General features: G+C 39.3%; 1 protein-coding gene across 1 annotated transcript; it reads left to right on the forward strand.

Moving 5' to 3' along the window:
- The first annotated feature begins 599 nt into the window (after nucleotides 1–599).
- Nucleotides 600–15,886, forward strand: LOC149206846 (SWAP (Suppressor-of-White-APricot)/surp RNA-binding domain-containing protein). The gene is made up of 3 exons (XM_089395602.1): nucleotides 600–1,889; nucleotides 14,448–14,722; nucleotides 14,817–15,886. Exons 1-3 carry the CDS (start codon nucleotides 865–867, stop codon nucleotides 15,614–15,616), a joined length of 2,100 nt encoding a protein of 699 aa, XP_089251728.1. The 5' UTR covers nucleotides 600–864; the 3' UTR covers nucleotides 15,617–15,886.
- The last annotated feature ends 1,368 nt before the right edge of the window (nucleotides 15,887–17,254 follow it).

Genomic DNA, 17,254 nt, shown 5'->3' on the forward strand with positions numbered 1-17,254 from the left:
ACTGCTAACTAAATAAATGCAATATACAAAAACATTTTACATCCATTTGTATTAAAAAAAATAAAAATAAAAATCTAAATAATAAAAGAAAAAAAATCATATTACTACTTTTACTTGGGTAAGAGCTCATCTTCTTAGGGCATACAAAAACACTCTAATGATGCAAGATCCAAACATAGCGAGGAGAAGTGAAAGCCTACCCACTTCCCAAGAGCTCATCTTCTTAGGACATACAAAAACATGCTAATGATGCAAGATCCAAACATAGTGCGGAGAAGTGAAAGCCTACCCACTTACAGACCATAACTAGTAATTCCAGGGAATGCGATTTTCCTTAAATATCTATCATGAGTCAAAATGCATTTACGAATCGTAACTAATAATAGCTATCTCACTATTAATTTGACAACTAAATTATGATAAATTTTCCAACAAAATAAAACCAATTTAAAAACCTTACTGAGAAAACATTCTCATACAACAAACTCCATCAAAACAACCCACCCCTAAATCTTTGTGGCCCACCTCGACCTTGTTGTGACAAAAAATACACCCAAAACATGCCGTCAATATAAACCTGTCATCTCTTTCCTCTCCTTTTTATTAAACCCTGGGGTTGGAGAGCTTTTCGAATTGGATGACGCAGAAATATTATCTCTCAAAAAACTCTTGCAAAACTTGCCTGAATCCTACGCATTTTTTTGCATTATTAACGATATGATCCTCCATAGAAATTAATTTTCCAAAAATTTGGCGAAGCCTGTTCATATTAACTTACTTGTGCAGGACCAGATATCATATGCGCGCACGGATTTATCTTCTGAATCTGGCGAAGCAGCAGAAATAAGAGTATCAGGAACTAAAATGGATCGGCACGATTACGCCGCTGCAGCTGCAGCAGCTGCGGCCTTCGCCCAGCAGCAAGCAGCAGCTGCCCAACAACAGTTTGGCTTCCAGCAATTCCAAGGAGGTCCACCACCCCCTTCAGCCCAGCCATTCCTCCCCCACCACCCATCAATGCAATTCCCTTCTACTTACCATCAGCAACTTCACCACCACGGCCACCTCCCATACCAACAGCACATTCCTCCTCCTCCTCCTCTCGCGCCGTCTCCGCCCCCCATCGCCCCCCACATCCTTCCTCCTCAGCCCTTCTTCAATCCATGGGACGCTCCGCCTCCCCCGGTTCCGCCTCCAGTAGACGCAGATTTGCAGAAACGCATTGATAAATTGGCCGAATACGCCGCTAAGAATGGCCCTGATTTCGAAAAAATGATCAGGGAAAAGCAGCAGGACAACCCTGCTTACAACTTCCTCTTTGGGGCCGAAGGCCACGGGTATTACAGATACAAGCTTTGGCTATGCACTCGCCCAATCACTGCTAACTTCAGCCATGGTATGGGTAGCATGAATCCGGCTTTGACCTCCATGGGTTCTTTGAATTCTCCACTGCAAACCCTCAATCCTCCCCTAAACCCTGGATTGAGTTCGGCTTTGAACCCTGCTCTGAGCAATTCACTATTGGGTGCAGCACCGCCTCTTCATCATTCTGGGCCGTTTCCTGCATTCTATGATCAGCATCCGCAGCCGCCGCCACAGCATTCTCAGCCCCTTTACTCTCAATCTCGCTCGGATTACGAGCCCATGACAAGGTCATTCAAAGGGCTTTCTGGACCGCTTCCTTCTGATGTTGCGGCCGAGCTTTATAACGTGCTCAACAATCTTACAGGGACGAAGGAGTCAATTAAGGGCGCGAAGACCTGGTTTATGCAGAGGTCCCCATTTGCGCCGGCTCTAGCGGAGGCTTTGAAGGATAGGGTTATGGCTCTGGACGATGCCGAAAAACAGTTGCATATCATCTATTTGGCAAATGACATCCTTTTTGACAGGTATGCCATTATTTTATTTTTGGTTTAGCAGTTTATTAGAAGTGATTTGAGAAATAAACCACGAAGGTCTGTAACACACACATGAATTCCTTGCATAGAATACGAATACTAATCCGCAAGGGAAAAATATCCGGTATGACTCAAATTCGGAAGTATACATTTTATAGATACCAAAATATGCATTTTGTTCCCTATCTTAGAAGAATTTCAGTCTTTCAGCTTCATGAAGGCCAATGCAGCCAAATCTTGCTTCTGTGCTTCCTTCCCCATTAAAGCCAGTTTTGAGGGGTAACTATCCTATCAATTTCACCTAGGGCTTGCACCTAGCCTAATCCCTTTGAGACTTCTTTCTTTCCGGTATTCATCGCTTCCAGTAGTAGTGAGCCAAGGTCCAATTTCATTATTTTGCCTTCAGAAGACATTAAGTTACTAAAGAATATTTTTACCTTTTCCATAATGTGTTTTCGGATAACTTTCTTTTGCAGTGTTGCAAAACTCCCTGACATCTTGCGTTTTTCCAAAATTTTCAAGTTGCTGAACTTTCTGAGTTTTTGTTGATTTTTTCACCAAGTTGATTTTCCCTTGTAACATTTCCCTAGTGGAATGTTACTGAGTCTGAGCTTTGTAACACTGATCTCTGATACCATTTTGTTGTTGCTGCACCAAGAGGTAACACTTTCATTTGTCCTTGCCTTCCATTGAAGTCTTGCATTTCATCAGGGGATGCAGATGAGCAACAACTTTTCTTCTATCTTTTAAAAAAAAAAAACCTTCTGCTTCATTCCATACTCTCATATATTTGGCCCATAATCAGAGTCTCACAATTAAATAGACAAAACACTCGCACCTTTCATGTTTCTTCCTAATATGTGGAACTGTGGTTACAAAACGCACGGAGATGGACTTGGACTCACAAGTCAAACTTGGCTTGCTACAAAAACGAGCTGCATTGACAAGCCGGCAAGCCAAACTTGCTTCTAGGGAGTCTGACGCATCGGCAGTGAGTTTCAATCCTCAGTGCTCATAGGTAAGCTTGACCATTGAGTGCTCACTAAGTTTATCCTGAGTTTTTCTTGAGCCTCACTTTTTGCTAAAGAAAAGTAGGATTATATGAAGCAACAAGCAAGGATCATCCCAATTGTTAAGAAGAACTCAACAAAGTAGTAAGAGTCAAGACCCAAAGAGTAGGCAACACTCACAATGAACTATACATGCAAATCAAGACAATTAAATGGTTTATTGATTATCAATATAAATAGATAAGAAGTCAAAGCCATTCATGAGAAGACAACAAGATCATTGCGAATATCATCAAATAATCATTCATCAAGGCAACCCTAACATTCATGTGAATTTTAAGTAAGGGAGTTTGTTAGGTGAACCAATCAAAGAACTTGAAATCATCCAAGAACACTAGTCGTGTCAAAAGCTTGGTTTACAAAGAGCAAGATGTGATAGATGATGTTTAAAATGTTTTGGAGGCTCCTAACCATAGTTTTAAAAACCAGAACCAATGACCAGACTGGTCCACCTAATAAACCGGGTTTCAAACTGGACCCGGTCAAACCGGGATTGGTCAAATCTCAATGAATTGGTTTTTTAAAAATGCATGAAATAATTATTTTTTAATGAAACAAATTATTTTAAAGATTTAAAATCATGATTCCAAACCAATAGAGACAAAATATGCAAAGTTTGCTCATCTATATATGTTAATTTTAGATAACAATGGTATGTTCTATGCTTTAGCACAATTTACTTCAATGTTCTTTTAGAAGCCCAATGACAATTTCCAATTATATCCAGTAGCCATCACATTAACTTAAACACGTTGATATTAAATGCAGATAGAACATAAAAACAAGTGCAGAAGACAAGCCAAGACAAAATGACACAAGATATGGCAGATGCCAGGGACAAACCCCAATGTGGGGAAACCCTTTGATCAAATCTTCTTATTATTCTTCAATAGTTCAATAGAGAGAGAGAGAGAGAGTACAAATATCAAATTAACTTGCCCAAAATAGTCATGTCAAATCAACAGTCAACAACAGTCAACTGTAGCCCTAACCAGAAAGTCAACGGTGGTCAAAGCAGCCCCAAAATGTCCTCTAATCAATAGAAGAATTCGACCTTCCAAAAGGGTCAAAGTCAACCCAAAACAAATCGGTCAAATTGGTCAAAGGAGAGAGAAAACCATGCTATAAATTTTGTAGTCAAATCTAAAATTAACTCGGTCAACCTGTCCCAATCACCTCGAAAACTATGCCAATCAATGCGGCCTCCAATAATCGAAATTTTGTCCACAAGAACGAAGTCAACGATGGTCAAAAGCACCCAAGTCAATGCTGGTCAACATTGCCCCATTTCCTGAAATTTTCGGCCAGCAAACTAACCCAGAAATTCACACGTGCGAAGTAGAGAATGCAGTGGCCTCCAAGTTGTACGAACCAATCAAGAGAGGAGAGAGAGATATGTGATGAGATGAGTGATGTCCAAATGAGGAGAGAGGTCACTCCTATTTATACACTTTGTTGAGGGTGAGGAGACACATCTATTGGGCTTATGAGCCTACATTTGACTGAGGCTGACCTTGACAATTTGTGCATGAGAGAGAATAAATTCAAAATTCCATTTCTGCTTGTCAGAATGAGATGATCTTTATATCAAAATTGGACCTCTCGAAAAGAGGAATCCAATGCAATAATCATCTCCATCATATGAGCTGTCCTAAGGTGGAATTTGGCCCTAGTTGCCAATTTTAACACTCCCTCTCAACTAGGGAGAATTCCACTTGCCAATCCATTTGTCATCATCATGCAATCCTGTTATCTTGTACCATCCTTGTCATCACTGCCCTGCTTTACTCTGCTCTCTGAACCATGAAGTAATAATGAAGAAGAAGTAATTGAGAGTGAGTCATAAGATCATACCACTTCCCACTGACAAAAGTCAGTCCTTGATCCCAAATCATGTTGAACACCATGCATCCTAGTCATAGGGAGTACGACAGTACACGATGCGTCCATCGGTAGTGTGATATGATCCCTAACCATCTTTTCCCAACTCATTGGCCAGATGAGAGATACTTCCCATGAGTCCCGAACTCCATGGGTAGGATGTGTGCTGGGGCATCGACAAGAGAAGGTGAACCACTCATCCTTCTCATATGCATGGGTAGGATGTGTGCTGGGGCATCGAGAGGAGAAGGTGAACCACTCATCCTTCTCATATGCATGGGTAGGATGTGTGCTGGGGCATCGACAGGAGAAGGTGAACCACTCATCCTTCTTATATGCCATCGGAGAAGGTGAACCACTCATCCTATGCATATGTCAATCGTAGGGGAAGGTGAACCACTCATCCTACATACATGTGTTCGTAATGGTAGGGAAAGGTGAACCACTCACCATACACACATGTTAGCCATCATGGGGTATCATAGGGAAAGTGAACCACTCACCCTGTATCTAGTGCACAATTAGGGGAAGGTGAACCACTCACCCTATGGTTGCTCATAGCTCCAAGAAACACCCCAAGCCCTCAGGAGTTCCTAGAGCTCAGTGTACAACTCATACGGGACCCTCATAGGAGGGTCGTTCCATGACTCAAGTCTCTCTCGGAAGGTTAAGAATTTGACCTTCCCCAAAGGCTTTGTGAGAATGTCTGCGACTTGCTCATTTGTTCTAATGTGTTGGAGCCTTATTGCTCCCTGTTGTACCATATCCTGGATAAAGTGGTACCTGATATCAATGTGCTTGGAGTGGTGTGGAACACGGGATTCTCTGATAGGCGAATCCCACTCTGGCTTTCGCAGAAGATCACCACATGCTCAAATAGCTCATTGAAGAGCTTCCTCAACCAAACAACTTCACAACAGGCCATACTCGCAGCAATGTATTCGGCCTTGGCGGTGCTTAAAGCAATTGATTTATGCTTCCTGCACATCCAAGATATAGAAGCAGACCCCAAAGAGAAGCATCTGAATATCCATGCAGTCTCAAGTTCCCGATAGTCTATCTCAGTCTATAGTGGATTGTGCCTCGAAGATATCTCAAGAGATTCTTAGCAGCAATCCAATGAATGCGATGAAGCTCGACCATAAATTGACTCAAGGTGTTCACAGCAAAGCATATGTCAGGATGGGAGCTTTCCAAGAACATCAGGGCCCCCACAAGTTGACAATACTCGGAAGGGTTTGCTAATCTGGGCCCAGTAGCACTTCCACATAGCTTCTTGAAGTTTAGTTCCATCAGAGTAGACACAGACTTGCAATCCACCATCCCACATCGCTTAAGTAGCTTCACAATGTATTTTCCTTGAGAAAGGAAAATATCACCTGGATTTTGCCAAACCTCCAGCCCTAGGAAGTAGCGCATCAGTCCTAGGTCCTTCATCTCGAATTCGGAAGCCAACTCCCTCTTGCATTGATGAATAAGAGGGTCATCACCTGTCAGAAAGAGATCATCCACATAAAGGACCAGAATGAGAGGCTTGTCCTTTTCAACCTTGAAGTATAGGTTTAGATCAGCATCGCTCCTTGTAAATCCTAGCTTCATAAGATAGCTATCGATCCTCTCATACCAAGCCTTGGGGGCTTGCTTCAACCCATAGAGGGATTTCTTCAACCCGCATACATGTGACTTATGATCTTGAACTTTGAACCCCTCGTGTTGTTTGACGTAGACTTCCTCCTTAAACGAGCCATGCAAGAAGGCATTTTTGACATCCATACGGTGAAGGCTCCATCCTTGCGAGGTAGCAAGGGCTCTAATCAAATAGATGGTGGTATATCGGGCAATTGGTGTAAATATCTCATCATAGGCTACTCCTTCCTTTTGAGAGAAGCCTTGAGCAACAAATTTGGCCTTGAACTTTTTAGCACTCCCATCAACTCCATGTTTGACCTTGTAGAGCCATTTTGAAGTGACCATTGGCTTGTCCTTGGGTCTAGGAACTACATCTGAGACATCATTCTTCATGATCGACTCATACTCCTCGTTCATCGCATCCTTCCAAACTTGTTGCTTCATGGTTTCTTCGAATGTGTAAGGCTTAGATTGTACAATGGTACTCATGGTAGCTAAGTACCCTTGGTACCTATTCGGCTTCTTGCTTTCACAAAATATCCCCCTCAGTGCAATATGTTTCTTAGCATCTTCAAGAGTATTTTTGAGCAACAAAGTTCTTTTTCTTGAAGTAGAGGGCTCACTAGGAGGTGGATCAACGAGATCCATCAAACCTTCCACATCAAGCATTGGGTCATCAATCAGAGGTTCATCTTGCTTTCCTGCATCATCATCATCATTGTCCTTCCTAGGGATAGGAAGATCTCGAACTTTCCTAGGGGCAAAATCTTCATCGAAAGTGACATCATGACTTATCTCCACTTTCCTTTGACCAGACACATAGATTCTATATGCCTTCGAAGTTTCACTGTAGCCCACAAACGTTCTTTTCTTCTCAGATGCATCTAGTTTGTTTCTTTTTTCTTTCGGCACATGAAAATATACGGGACAACCAAAAATTCTAAAATGAGAAACATCATGTTTTTTACTGGTGAAAAATTCTTCGGGTGTCTTGAAGTCCAAAGCTTGATGTGGGCATCTGTTTTGGACATACATAGCAGTGTTAGCAGTTTCTCCCCATAAGAACTCCAAAAGACCTTGATCATGTAGCATAGCACGAGTGGCTTCTATGATAGAATGATTCTTCCTTTTGGCAACACCATTTTGTTCAGGAGTATATGCAGTAGTGGTCTCTTTCTTAATGCCAACTTCTTTATAGTAGTCTCTGAATTCATTTGACTCATATTCGGTCCCATTATCGGTCCTCAATATTTTGATCTTCCTTGTTTGATTCTCGACCAAGACTTTGAAAGAGCGAAATCATTTGAATACTTCATCCTTCTTCTTTGAGAAATAAATCCATGTTTTGTGAGAGAAGTCATCCACAAAAATAACATAATACAAATATCCACCCAAAGATGTTATGGGCAACATACCTGATAGATTAGAATGGACCAATTGAAGAATATCGGTGGTTTGAGTTTCACTTGAGGGGAATGGCCCCCTTGTATGTTTTCCAGCTTCACATCCCTGACAAACACCTTCATGATTTAAGTTGAATTCGGGCATACCTGTGACCATCTTCCTTACATTAGGTAAGGCTTTGAAATGAAGGTGAGCAAATCTCTGGTGCCATAATTCAGATTGAAGAGAAGTATCACAAGTCATTGCTCCCAATGGACTTCCTCCAACCTGATAAAGACCTTCAACCCTGAATCCAAGAGTGAATGCATCTCTTGGGTTCCTTTTCCAAACATGAACCTTCCCATCAATAAATGTCACCTTAAAACCTTTATATTCCATCTAGAAGCCAAGTTCTTTTTCAGATCAGGTACATATAACACTTCTTGGAAGTGGAGGGTTTGACCTTGATTTAAATGAAGAGTAACAGTCCCAATTCCTTTCACAGGATAAGTGGCATTATCCCCAAGTATAATCTCCATATTTGTCTTCTTTTCAACCATGTTTGAGAGGGCCTCCTTGTACCCAGTGAAGTGCCTTGAGGCACTACTATCAATCAACCAATGATCCAATGTATTCGGAGGAGAGGTGGTGGTGAGGGCAGAAATAAGATAAAATTCTTTTTGCTTTACAACATTAACTTCTTCATACCTGGAGTTTCTCGACTTGGGAGGACGACCATTTCCATTTCGAGCAGCAGGAGCATTCCTCTATCCTTTGTTGTTGAACCTGTTGTTCCTTTGATTGCCATTGCCCTTGAAGTTGTTGTGATCGTTGTCATCATCTCTTGGAGTATCCTTCTTGTGAGGACACTCTCTAGGGAAGTGGCCAAACTTGTTACAATTGAAGCATCTTCCTGTTATGAATAAAATATATAAGAAATAATATAAATGATAATAATTATAAATAATGATTAGTTAATGAGTAATTAGGTTGAAGAGGCACCTGCCTAGTATATAAGCAGGCCTCTCACTTTCATTTGTATCATCATTCTTATTCATACATTCTAATATATATTATTGTATCCTTCAATGGAGATCTACATATTCCAAGTCTTCTGGAGTATTTAAACTAGAATGAACTTTGTTCGTTTCATTTTATATCAAAGCAGTTCGATCCTTTGGCCGCTTCACCGCTGCACATAGTTCGTCTCTGATCCAGGTCTTTGGCCACTGAAATTCGTCAACTTTGTTGCCGTTGAAGCATTTCACTACAAGCTTTTGGAGGGTCTCCATTTTCACTATCAAGCCTTTGGCCATTTAAAGAAAAGAATATATTAATTTAAAAAAAGAAAAAAAGGAAAAGAAAGTTCAATATATATAGAAGAGAAAAGCTTAAAAATATATATAAAAAACGAATATATAAAAGAGAGCATATGAAAAAGTATATATTAAAAAAAGCCTCTATATAAAAAAATTAAAATTAACATAAGACAAATTTATAAAAGAAAATAAAAAAAATAAATAAAGAAAAGTTTGCGTACCTGTAGCAATAGCGCCATTTGTGACATGTAATTGCAACACAAAACCCTTGTCACGACCATCGAGCAGATCGATTTCCTGCCAAATACACCCATTGCTGCAAGTTGCCTTTTGCCCACGATCCGCCCCAGTCCGACGGCTGCACAAACCATCTCCAGTCAGCATTCTGCAACCTATGAACGCTCATCAGCCGCTCGACCCATCTGCAGTCGGCTATCCAAGTACCACAACAGTGGCCAACGCTAAATTGGTAGTCCACGTTGGTCCACGCTAGAAAGACGATTGCACAATCAATTGTCAGAATCAATCACCGTTGTAGAACATTGTCGTCAAGTATTCCATCGACTCACTGAGCATTACCCACAACTACTAAATCCACTGCCCTGCATTTAAACAACGACCAACAGGGGAAAAATTATCCACTGTTGCAGCCACATTCGACAACGACCAACAATGGTCATCGTTCAAACACTCCCAGCAACACGCCTCCATCCACTCTGCCGCGCGAGCCAGTGTTCTCTGCGACATGCACAACTGAATGCTATTAATGTTAAAGCGCTCGACGAAATTGAAAATCACCATTATTATTTTTGCCTGTCAGTCCAATTGCATCTGTATAGTTGAAACTGTGAAATTCATAAAGTTTTCCAAGGGACGTGACCGAAGGAACACACACTATTATACTATATTAAAGTTTGGAAGAAGAGATTTAGGATATAATATATTAAAGTTTGGAACAAGAGATTTAGGAAAAGGAAGAGTTTATGATATGAACGGTTAGAATCAAGGAAATTAATTTATATTAAAAAGAATCAAGGGAATTAAGCTTAATATAAATGAAAAATATAAGGGGAAATCGTGAAGGTATATATATATATTAACAGAAATTCGAGAGTTTATTTAACGAAACTAAAAGTTTAAAGATATAAAAAGGTAATTTGAATTTTTTTTTTTTTAAAATTAATCTTTATATTTTTTATAAAAGTCCGTTGTGTGGTGAAAAGAAGTATAAAAAAAATATTAAATATCTAGTTAGCGTTGACATTAAAATATTGTTGATGTAAAAATATCTACAAAGAAAAGTGGAAAGAAAAGTGGAATCTAAATCAAAATTGAAGGAAGGAAGATTTTTAGAAACCTTACCCAGCTATGCTAAAGCGCTGTTTAACATTAAGGGATTTTGCAGGGAAAGATGTTACTATTTCTATCTCTCCCGTTGAAGATAAAAATTAAATAACGCCTAAAATCACAAACCAATTAGTGATTCCAGAGTCAATTATAATCGAAAAATTAGACTCTTTGGGCAAAAAAATATATGACATAACTAATTTACAGTTAAACATTGAGGACTATACATTTATATCACAATTCTTAGTTCAAACCCTATGGAGCAATCAAGGTGACATTATTTTGGGGTCACCCTGGATGAAAACAGTAGGATCAGTCATCTTAAATACGAAGAATTTTCTTTTAACATTTTCTTACAGGAAGAAGAAAATAACACTCCAAGATGTTACACTGAAGCCAAATTCAGTAACGCCAATAGATATATCAGATATTTCAAAAGTAATTTCTCAGGAAGGTAAAAAAGTATTACAAAATATGCAAAATGAGATTGACAAAATCATTGCTGATAGAAATGAAGAAGTCTTCCTACTTAATTATCGTAGTGAAAAATTAGTAACATAAATTAAAAAGCTTAAGAATGACAAGAAGTCATTAAAAGATAAGTTAGAGCAACTTACTCAAGAAGTATTGAAGTCTCTGGACGTAATAGTCCAGGTTGAAGATAAGGGAACTTATACCGATCCAATCAATAACACAACTCAAGAAGAGGACAAACTAGATGAAGTAAAGATGTACTCATAAGTTGCAGTACCAACAACAAAAGGTTCAAGTGAAGATTGAGGAATTAACCATTCAACTTCCATAACTAAAGGAAATCAGGTGAACAACACAAACAAGATAAGGGAAAATCAAATCACTATAATTTCTTATCGACATCCGAATCATGAGAGTAGAAAATTCAATCAAGCTACGTATATGTACCATTCAGAACATAAACAACACGCTGATGTTCCGAAGAATATTGAAGTAACCTCAATCTAGTCCTATGATGACAATTCGTTACAAAATGTCAGTGGTCAAAATATTCCACAGAAGATTAATCTAGGATGGTATGATCCTTTCTCAGTGGGACAATTTTGTTTCTCTTAGAAGATCATATCAATTTGTATCAACGAAGATGACAATGCTGAGACGAGAAGACATTCGAAACCGAAAAAGAGATCAAGCCTTTTGCATTAACAAGCTTTGAGGACAAAGCTTTTTTGAGGAGGAAGGCAATGTTATAAATAAAATATATAGGAAATAATGTAAATGATAATAATTATAAATAATGATTAGTTAATTAGTAATTAGGTTGAAGAGGCATGTCTAAATGAGACATGACTTTCCATGAAAAGTCACCTGCCTAGTATATAAGCAGGGCTCTCACTTTCATTTGTATCATCATTCTTATTTATACTTTCTAAAATATATTATTGTATCCTTCAATGGAGATCTACATATTCCAAGTCTTATGGAGTATTTAAACTAGAATGAACTTTGTTCGCTTCACTTCCTTTTCTTCTTTCTTTGAGTCCCGACTTGAATCCTTGTCCTTGATTCCTTGGACCAGCATTGTTCCTCCTCTTAGAATGAGCGGAGAAGGCGGTAGGATTGTTTTCATTTGAGGGTTTGTCTCTTTCCATCATCCATATTTCTTCTAACGTCAAATCTAGAGTCATCTTCCATGCATGATAGTCGGATTTGTCCTTAAGCTTGTCCTCGGATTTGAAGAAAAATGTAGTTGTCATTGGCAATAAAACCAAGTCCTTGCCCAATTGCTTCTCTCAGTGATTGCTTTGCTTCACTCTTGCTTGGGCTTTGTCTTCATCGGAGCTTTGAAACTATGTTAATTTTAGATAACAATGGTATTTTCTATGCTTTAGCACAATTTACTTCAATGTTCCTTTAGAAGCCCAATGACAATTTCCAATTATATCCAGTGGCAATCACATTAACTTAAACACATTGACAGTAAATGCAGATAGAACATAAAAACAAGTGCAAAAGACAAGTCAAGACAAGAGGATACAAGATATGGCGGATGCCAAGTACAAACTCCAATGTGGGGAAACCCTTTGATCAAATCTTCTTATTATTCTTCAATAGTTCAGTAGAGAGAGAGAGAGTGTACAAATGTCAAATTAACTTGCCCAAAACAGTCCTGTCAAATCAGCAGTGAACTGTAGCCTTAACCAGAAAGTCAATGGTGGTCAAAGCAGCCCCAAAATGTGCTCCAATCAGCAGAAGAATTCGACCTTCCAAGAGGGTCAAAGTCAGCCAAAAATAGATCGGTCAAACTAGTAAAAGAAGAGAGAAAACCCTGCTGTAAATTCTGCAGTCAAATCTGAAGTCAATTTGGTCAACCTGTCCCAATCACCTCAAAAACTGTGCCAATCAATGTGGCCTCCAAAAATCGAAATTCTGTCGACAAGAACGAAGTCAATGCTGGTCAAAAGTACCCAAGTCAACGCTGGTCAACGCTGTCTTGATTCCTGAAATTTTCGGCCAGCAAACTAACCCAGAAATTCACGTGTGCAAGTAGAGAAGGCTGCCTCCAAGCTGTACGAACCAATCAAGAGAGGAGAGAGAGAGATATGTGATGAGATGAGTGATGTCCAAATGAGGAGAGAGGTCACTCCTATTTATACACTTCGTTGAGGGTGAGGAGACACATCTATTGGGCTTATGAGCCTACATTTCACTGTGGCTGACCTTGACAATTTGTGCATGAAAGAGAATAAATTCAAAATTCCATTTCTGCTGGTCAAAATGAGATGATCTCGAAAAGAGGAATCCAATGCAATAATTATCTCCATCACATGAGCTGTTTTAAGGTGGAATTTGGCCCTAGTTGCCAATTTTAACAATATATCATGTAAAGGTGAATATATCAAAATGGCACTGAGTGCAATACATATCATCGATAAAATACATAAGCAATGAGGCTCTAAATGGCCTATAAATTCCAAAAACAATGCTATAAGCGTATGAGACTACAAGTCTACTGGTACATATCAGTGATCAACATGATCATTCTTGATCATGATCAAATTCATCACCACTACTAGAAACATGATCATCTACAGGGGCTACATAAACATCATCTTGATCAGAGTCTGAGCATGCCTCAGCCTCATCTGCAACCTTAGTAGTAGCACTGCCACCAATAACAATAGAAGTGGATCTAATGGAAGCACAAGTTGGTCGAGTTGTACGACTAGTGTCTTCCATTGGTTGTTTGCCTTTGCTTGATGCGGCTACTAATTCTGGTTCCGATGACGCTGCCGCTACCAAATCTGCTTCATCCCCCTGTAAAGCCATGTCGATATCAAAATCAGCATCAAACTCAGGGTCTTCAGTCTCCTCCACCCAAAAAATGCCGCAAAAAGGCTCCTGGTGGGTCTGTGGCCGGCGTGGCAATGAAACGGCTGGTTTATCCATAAACTGGCTGGTTCTGTCGTAAGCTCAGCCCTCTAACCCGGTTTTTTGCCCGGTCCGTCTAGTTTAGCCAGTGAACCGGCCGGTTTGACCAGTTTCCGGTTCAGACCGGCCAGTTTTTAAAACTATAGTCCTAACCCCTGTGTATATCCATCGCCAGATCTGAGGGGTACCTATTTCACCAAATTTGTCTGGAGCCCAGATGACTCTTTATTGGCCTGACCAGTGAACCAATGCTCCGTTTTTATTTAGTCAGTGGAATTTAAAATAACTAAACTGTGTTTATTTAGTCGGTGGAATTTCTGGATGTTGATTTTCTTTAACAAAAGGACAATGATCGTTAGTGTAAGGTGCATAAGTAGGTGGGCTATTGGCTTCTAGCTTTGCTTTGGATTAATATTTTGGTTCGTGAATTTCAGTATGAAATGTTAAATCTTTGCTCCGTCATGTTAAAGCAGAATTTTAGAATTGAGTTTGACTGTGTTCTATTTCTTCAATAGTTTGCAGCGTCGTATCAATCCAAAGGAGCTAGACAATGAGGCTCTTGCTTTTCAGCCTGTATTGGGAAACATGCTTGCGAGGATTTATCACAATCCTCAAAACAAAGATGCAAATCAATCACGTCTGCAAAAGATACTACAGTTTTGGGCTTCCAAGGAAGTTTATGATACTGAAACTATCTATAGTTTAGAAGGTGATATGTTAGCTGGCCCACCGGCTCCAGCTGGATCTGTAAAAGAGTCTTCTGTACAAGAGCCATCTGTTGGTTCGTCAGGTAGTTCTTATACCATTGATTCTATTAACTTCTTGCTTTTTGTTTTTCCATTGATATATAAATTATAATTATACTGATTTTGCCTCTGGTTTAGGAATCTTACAATCATCCACCCAAAATCCTCCTCAATGGCCATTGGATTTACAAAGAAACTCCCAGCCATCAGCAGAACAGGAACAGCAAGATAAAGCTATACTGCCTGTTACAACATCACAATTCTTTGGATCAAGTACACAGTTTAATTCAACAGCATCTCAGATCTTTGCAACCAATACAGTTTCCTCTATGCAATATCCATCAATGGCTCAGTCTTTTCATGGATCACTACCTACTCCTACCCCTGCAGCTTCTCAGTTGACTCCACAAGCGCCAAATATATCTGCTGCTAGAGGTGGGGATCAGCCTCCATATCCATTGTTTCCTCCAGGGCTTATACCAGGAATGGTTCGAAAAATGCAAATAGGAAGTGGGGTTCCTTACTCTCCTTTGAGCCCTCTGGATATCCCTACAGTAATTCCCCCGTCTACATTATCTTCATCGTATATTCTTGAAAGAGTTTCAAAGTTTTTCAAAGAGATAGGCGAAGTCAATCCTTTAGAAAATCAGTCAACTTTATCTGACTCAATAGAGGATGATGAAAGGGAGCAGCCAAGTCGTACAGGTGGTGCTTGTATTCCACCTCCACCTAATTTGCAGGTTGATGCAGATACTGGTACACTTCCAGATGGAAGTGTTGAACACAAGCCAGGATCAACTAGCACAGGAAGGTTGGGTCTTGGAGCTACTGCTGATCCTAATGAAATGAGCCAGTATGATGATGTTTATTCTTCATACAGGAAGCAAAGGAGCTCAAGTTATCATACATCAATGAGTGCCAGAGCTTCAGCAAGATAGTTGAAGTTTATTATCCTTTTTACAGGTACTGGCATACTGCTTGTGTAATGCCAACAGTTTGTAGAATTTATCGAAGTGCTCCATAACATCAATATTTCATTATTTTCTATAGAAACACTGGTTAACTTCACAGGTTGTAACAGTTATCCATCGTTACAAATGGATTATACAGTGCAAGACCTAAATTTTTCCTTTGAAACAGTTTTGTAGTAGGTTAAACAGAAAATTGCAAAATTTCTTAAATTTAAAATGATGAAGGATTTTGACAGATGAACATTATTCCATACGTAGTTGACTCGACTTCATGCTTTGTCTAAAAACGATTTGTTAGCATTTAAATAATTGAGTTGTCAACACAAAATTTGTTGCTTTGTAATTTCAATTTGTATCGAGGTGTATCTGGAAATTCTATACTAGAACTGTAAGGACTTTGTGTTATGTTAAATTCAACATAGCGTCATAGAAGTGACATAATACTGGGCAGTATTAAACTAGGATTTCAAAATGCGTACCTTTTAGTGGAGTTCTCAACTGGCTTCTGAGAAATGAAGAAATAAAGCATCGGCTTAAAGAATTTGTGTGCTTGCTGTAGTAAAGTGAAGGTAGTTTGTTTATTGAATGTAGCATGGGTTGGGAGTTGCCACCCATATATTCATTAATCCTATTTAGAGTGGCAGCAACCCATATATTCATTAATCTCTATTTAGAGAGGTAGCAGGAGGGGTTGGTCAAACTTGATTTGCATGGTGTGGTTTAGGATACCTTATTGAAATTTATTAAACAAAGTAACATTGGATGTAAAACCCACTGAAGGAGAAATGAGAGGCACTTTAAGTCGATTCCAATGAGGAATGGCAAGGGAATTTAAAACGATTCATGTCCCTTTAGGTTCTCTATCTTAATCAACCACACTGTTTAGAGATTTTGGCCCAATTATAGATTTTTCTTGTTGCAGGGTAGCTGTTAGTCCAAATGAGACGGCACATGCTCATTACAATCATTTATATCAGGAGGTGGCAACTCGTAGTTTCATTATATCTTTGTTATTACCGAAATCAATTTAGCGCTTTGACCCTTTTTCATCACGATGAGAGTCTCATTTGTCATTTTCCTCTCGCAATTTGAAGCCTTAAGAGCTTACATAACAGGAGGTGTTAACTTACAGTTTCTGAATCTCATTATGGGAGTGTTAATCCCATAATGATGGTTTCATCAATCAGAGGTTCATCTTGCTTTCCTGCATCATCATCATCATTGTCCTTCCTAGGGATAGGAAGATCTCGAACTTTCCTAGGGGCAAAATCTTCATCGAAAGTGACATCATGACTTATCTCCACTTTCCTTTGACCAGACACATAGATTCTATATGCCTTCGAAGTTTCACTGTAGCCCACAAACGTTCTTTTCTTCTCAGATGCATCTAGTTTGTTTCTTTTTTCTTTCGGCACATGAAAATATACGGGACAACCAAAAATTCTAAAATGAGAAACATCATGTTTTTTACCGGTGAAAAATTCTTGCAGTTGTCTTTTGTTTTCCCTTGTTGTTGAATTTCTTTGGTTTCATTTCAGGATGAAGCTTGCAACAATGAGCTTCATCGTGACCCTATTTGGAACAATGCTTGCATGTTAGTTTATC

This window comes from Pinus tabuliformis, chromosome 1_2 (assembly GCF_031772625.1).
Source record: "Pinus tabuliformis cultivar Carrire ecotype Pingquan chromosome 1_2, CPIR1, whole genome shotgun sequence".
Taxonomy (NCBI): domain Eukaryota; kingdom Viridiplantae; phylum Streptophyta; class Pinopsida; order Pinales; family Pinaceae; genus Pinus; species Pinus tabuliformis.

What these genes read in the sequence shown, in the direction of transcription:
- LOC149206846 (XM_089395602.1), top strand. Translation starts at nt 865, where the DNA reads ATGGATCGGCACGATTACGCCGCTGCAGCTGCAGCAGCTGCGGCCTTC. An exon ending in AATGACATCCTTTTTGACAG is followed by an intron (nt 1,890 to 14,447) that starts GTATGCCATTAT and finishes TTTCTTCAATAG; the next exon opens with TTTGCAGCGTCGTATCAATC. An exon ending in GCCATCTGTTGGTTCGTCAG is followed by an intron (nt 14,723 to 14,816) that starts GTAGTTCTTATA and finishes CCTCTGGTTTAG; the next exon opens with GAATCTTACAATCATCCACC.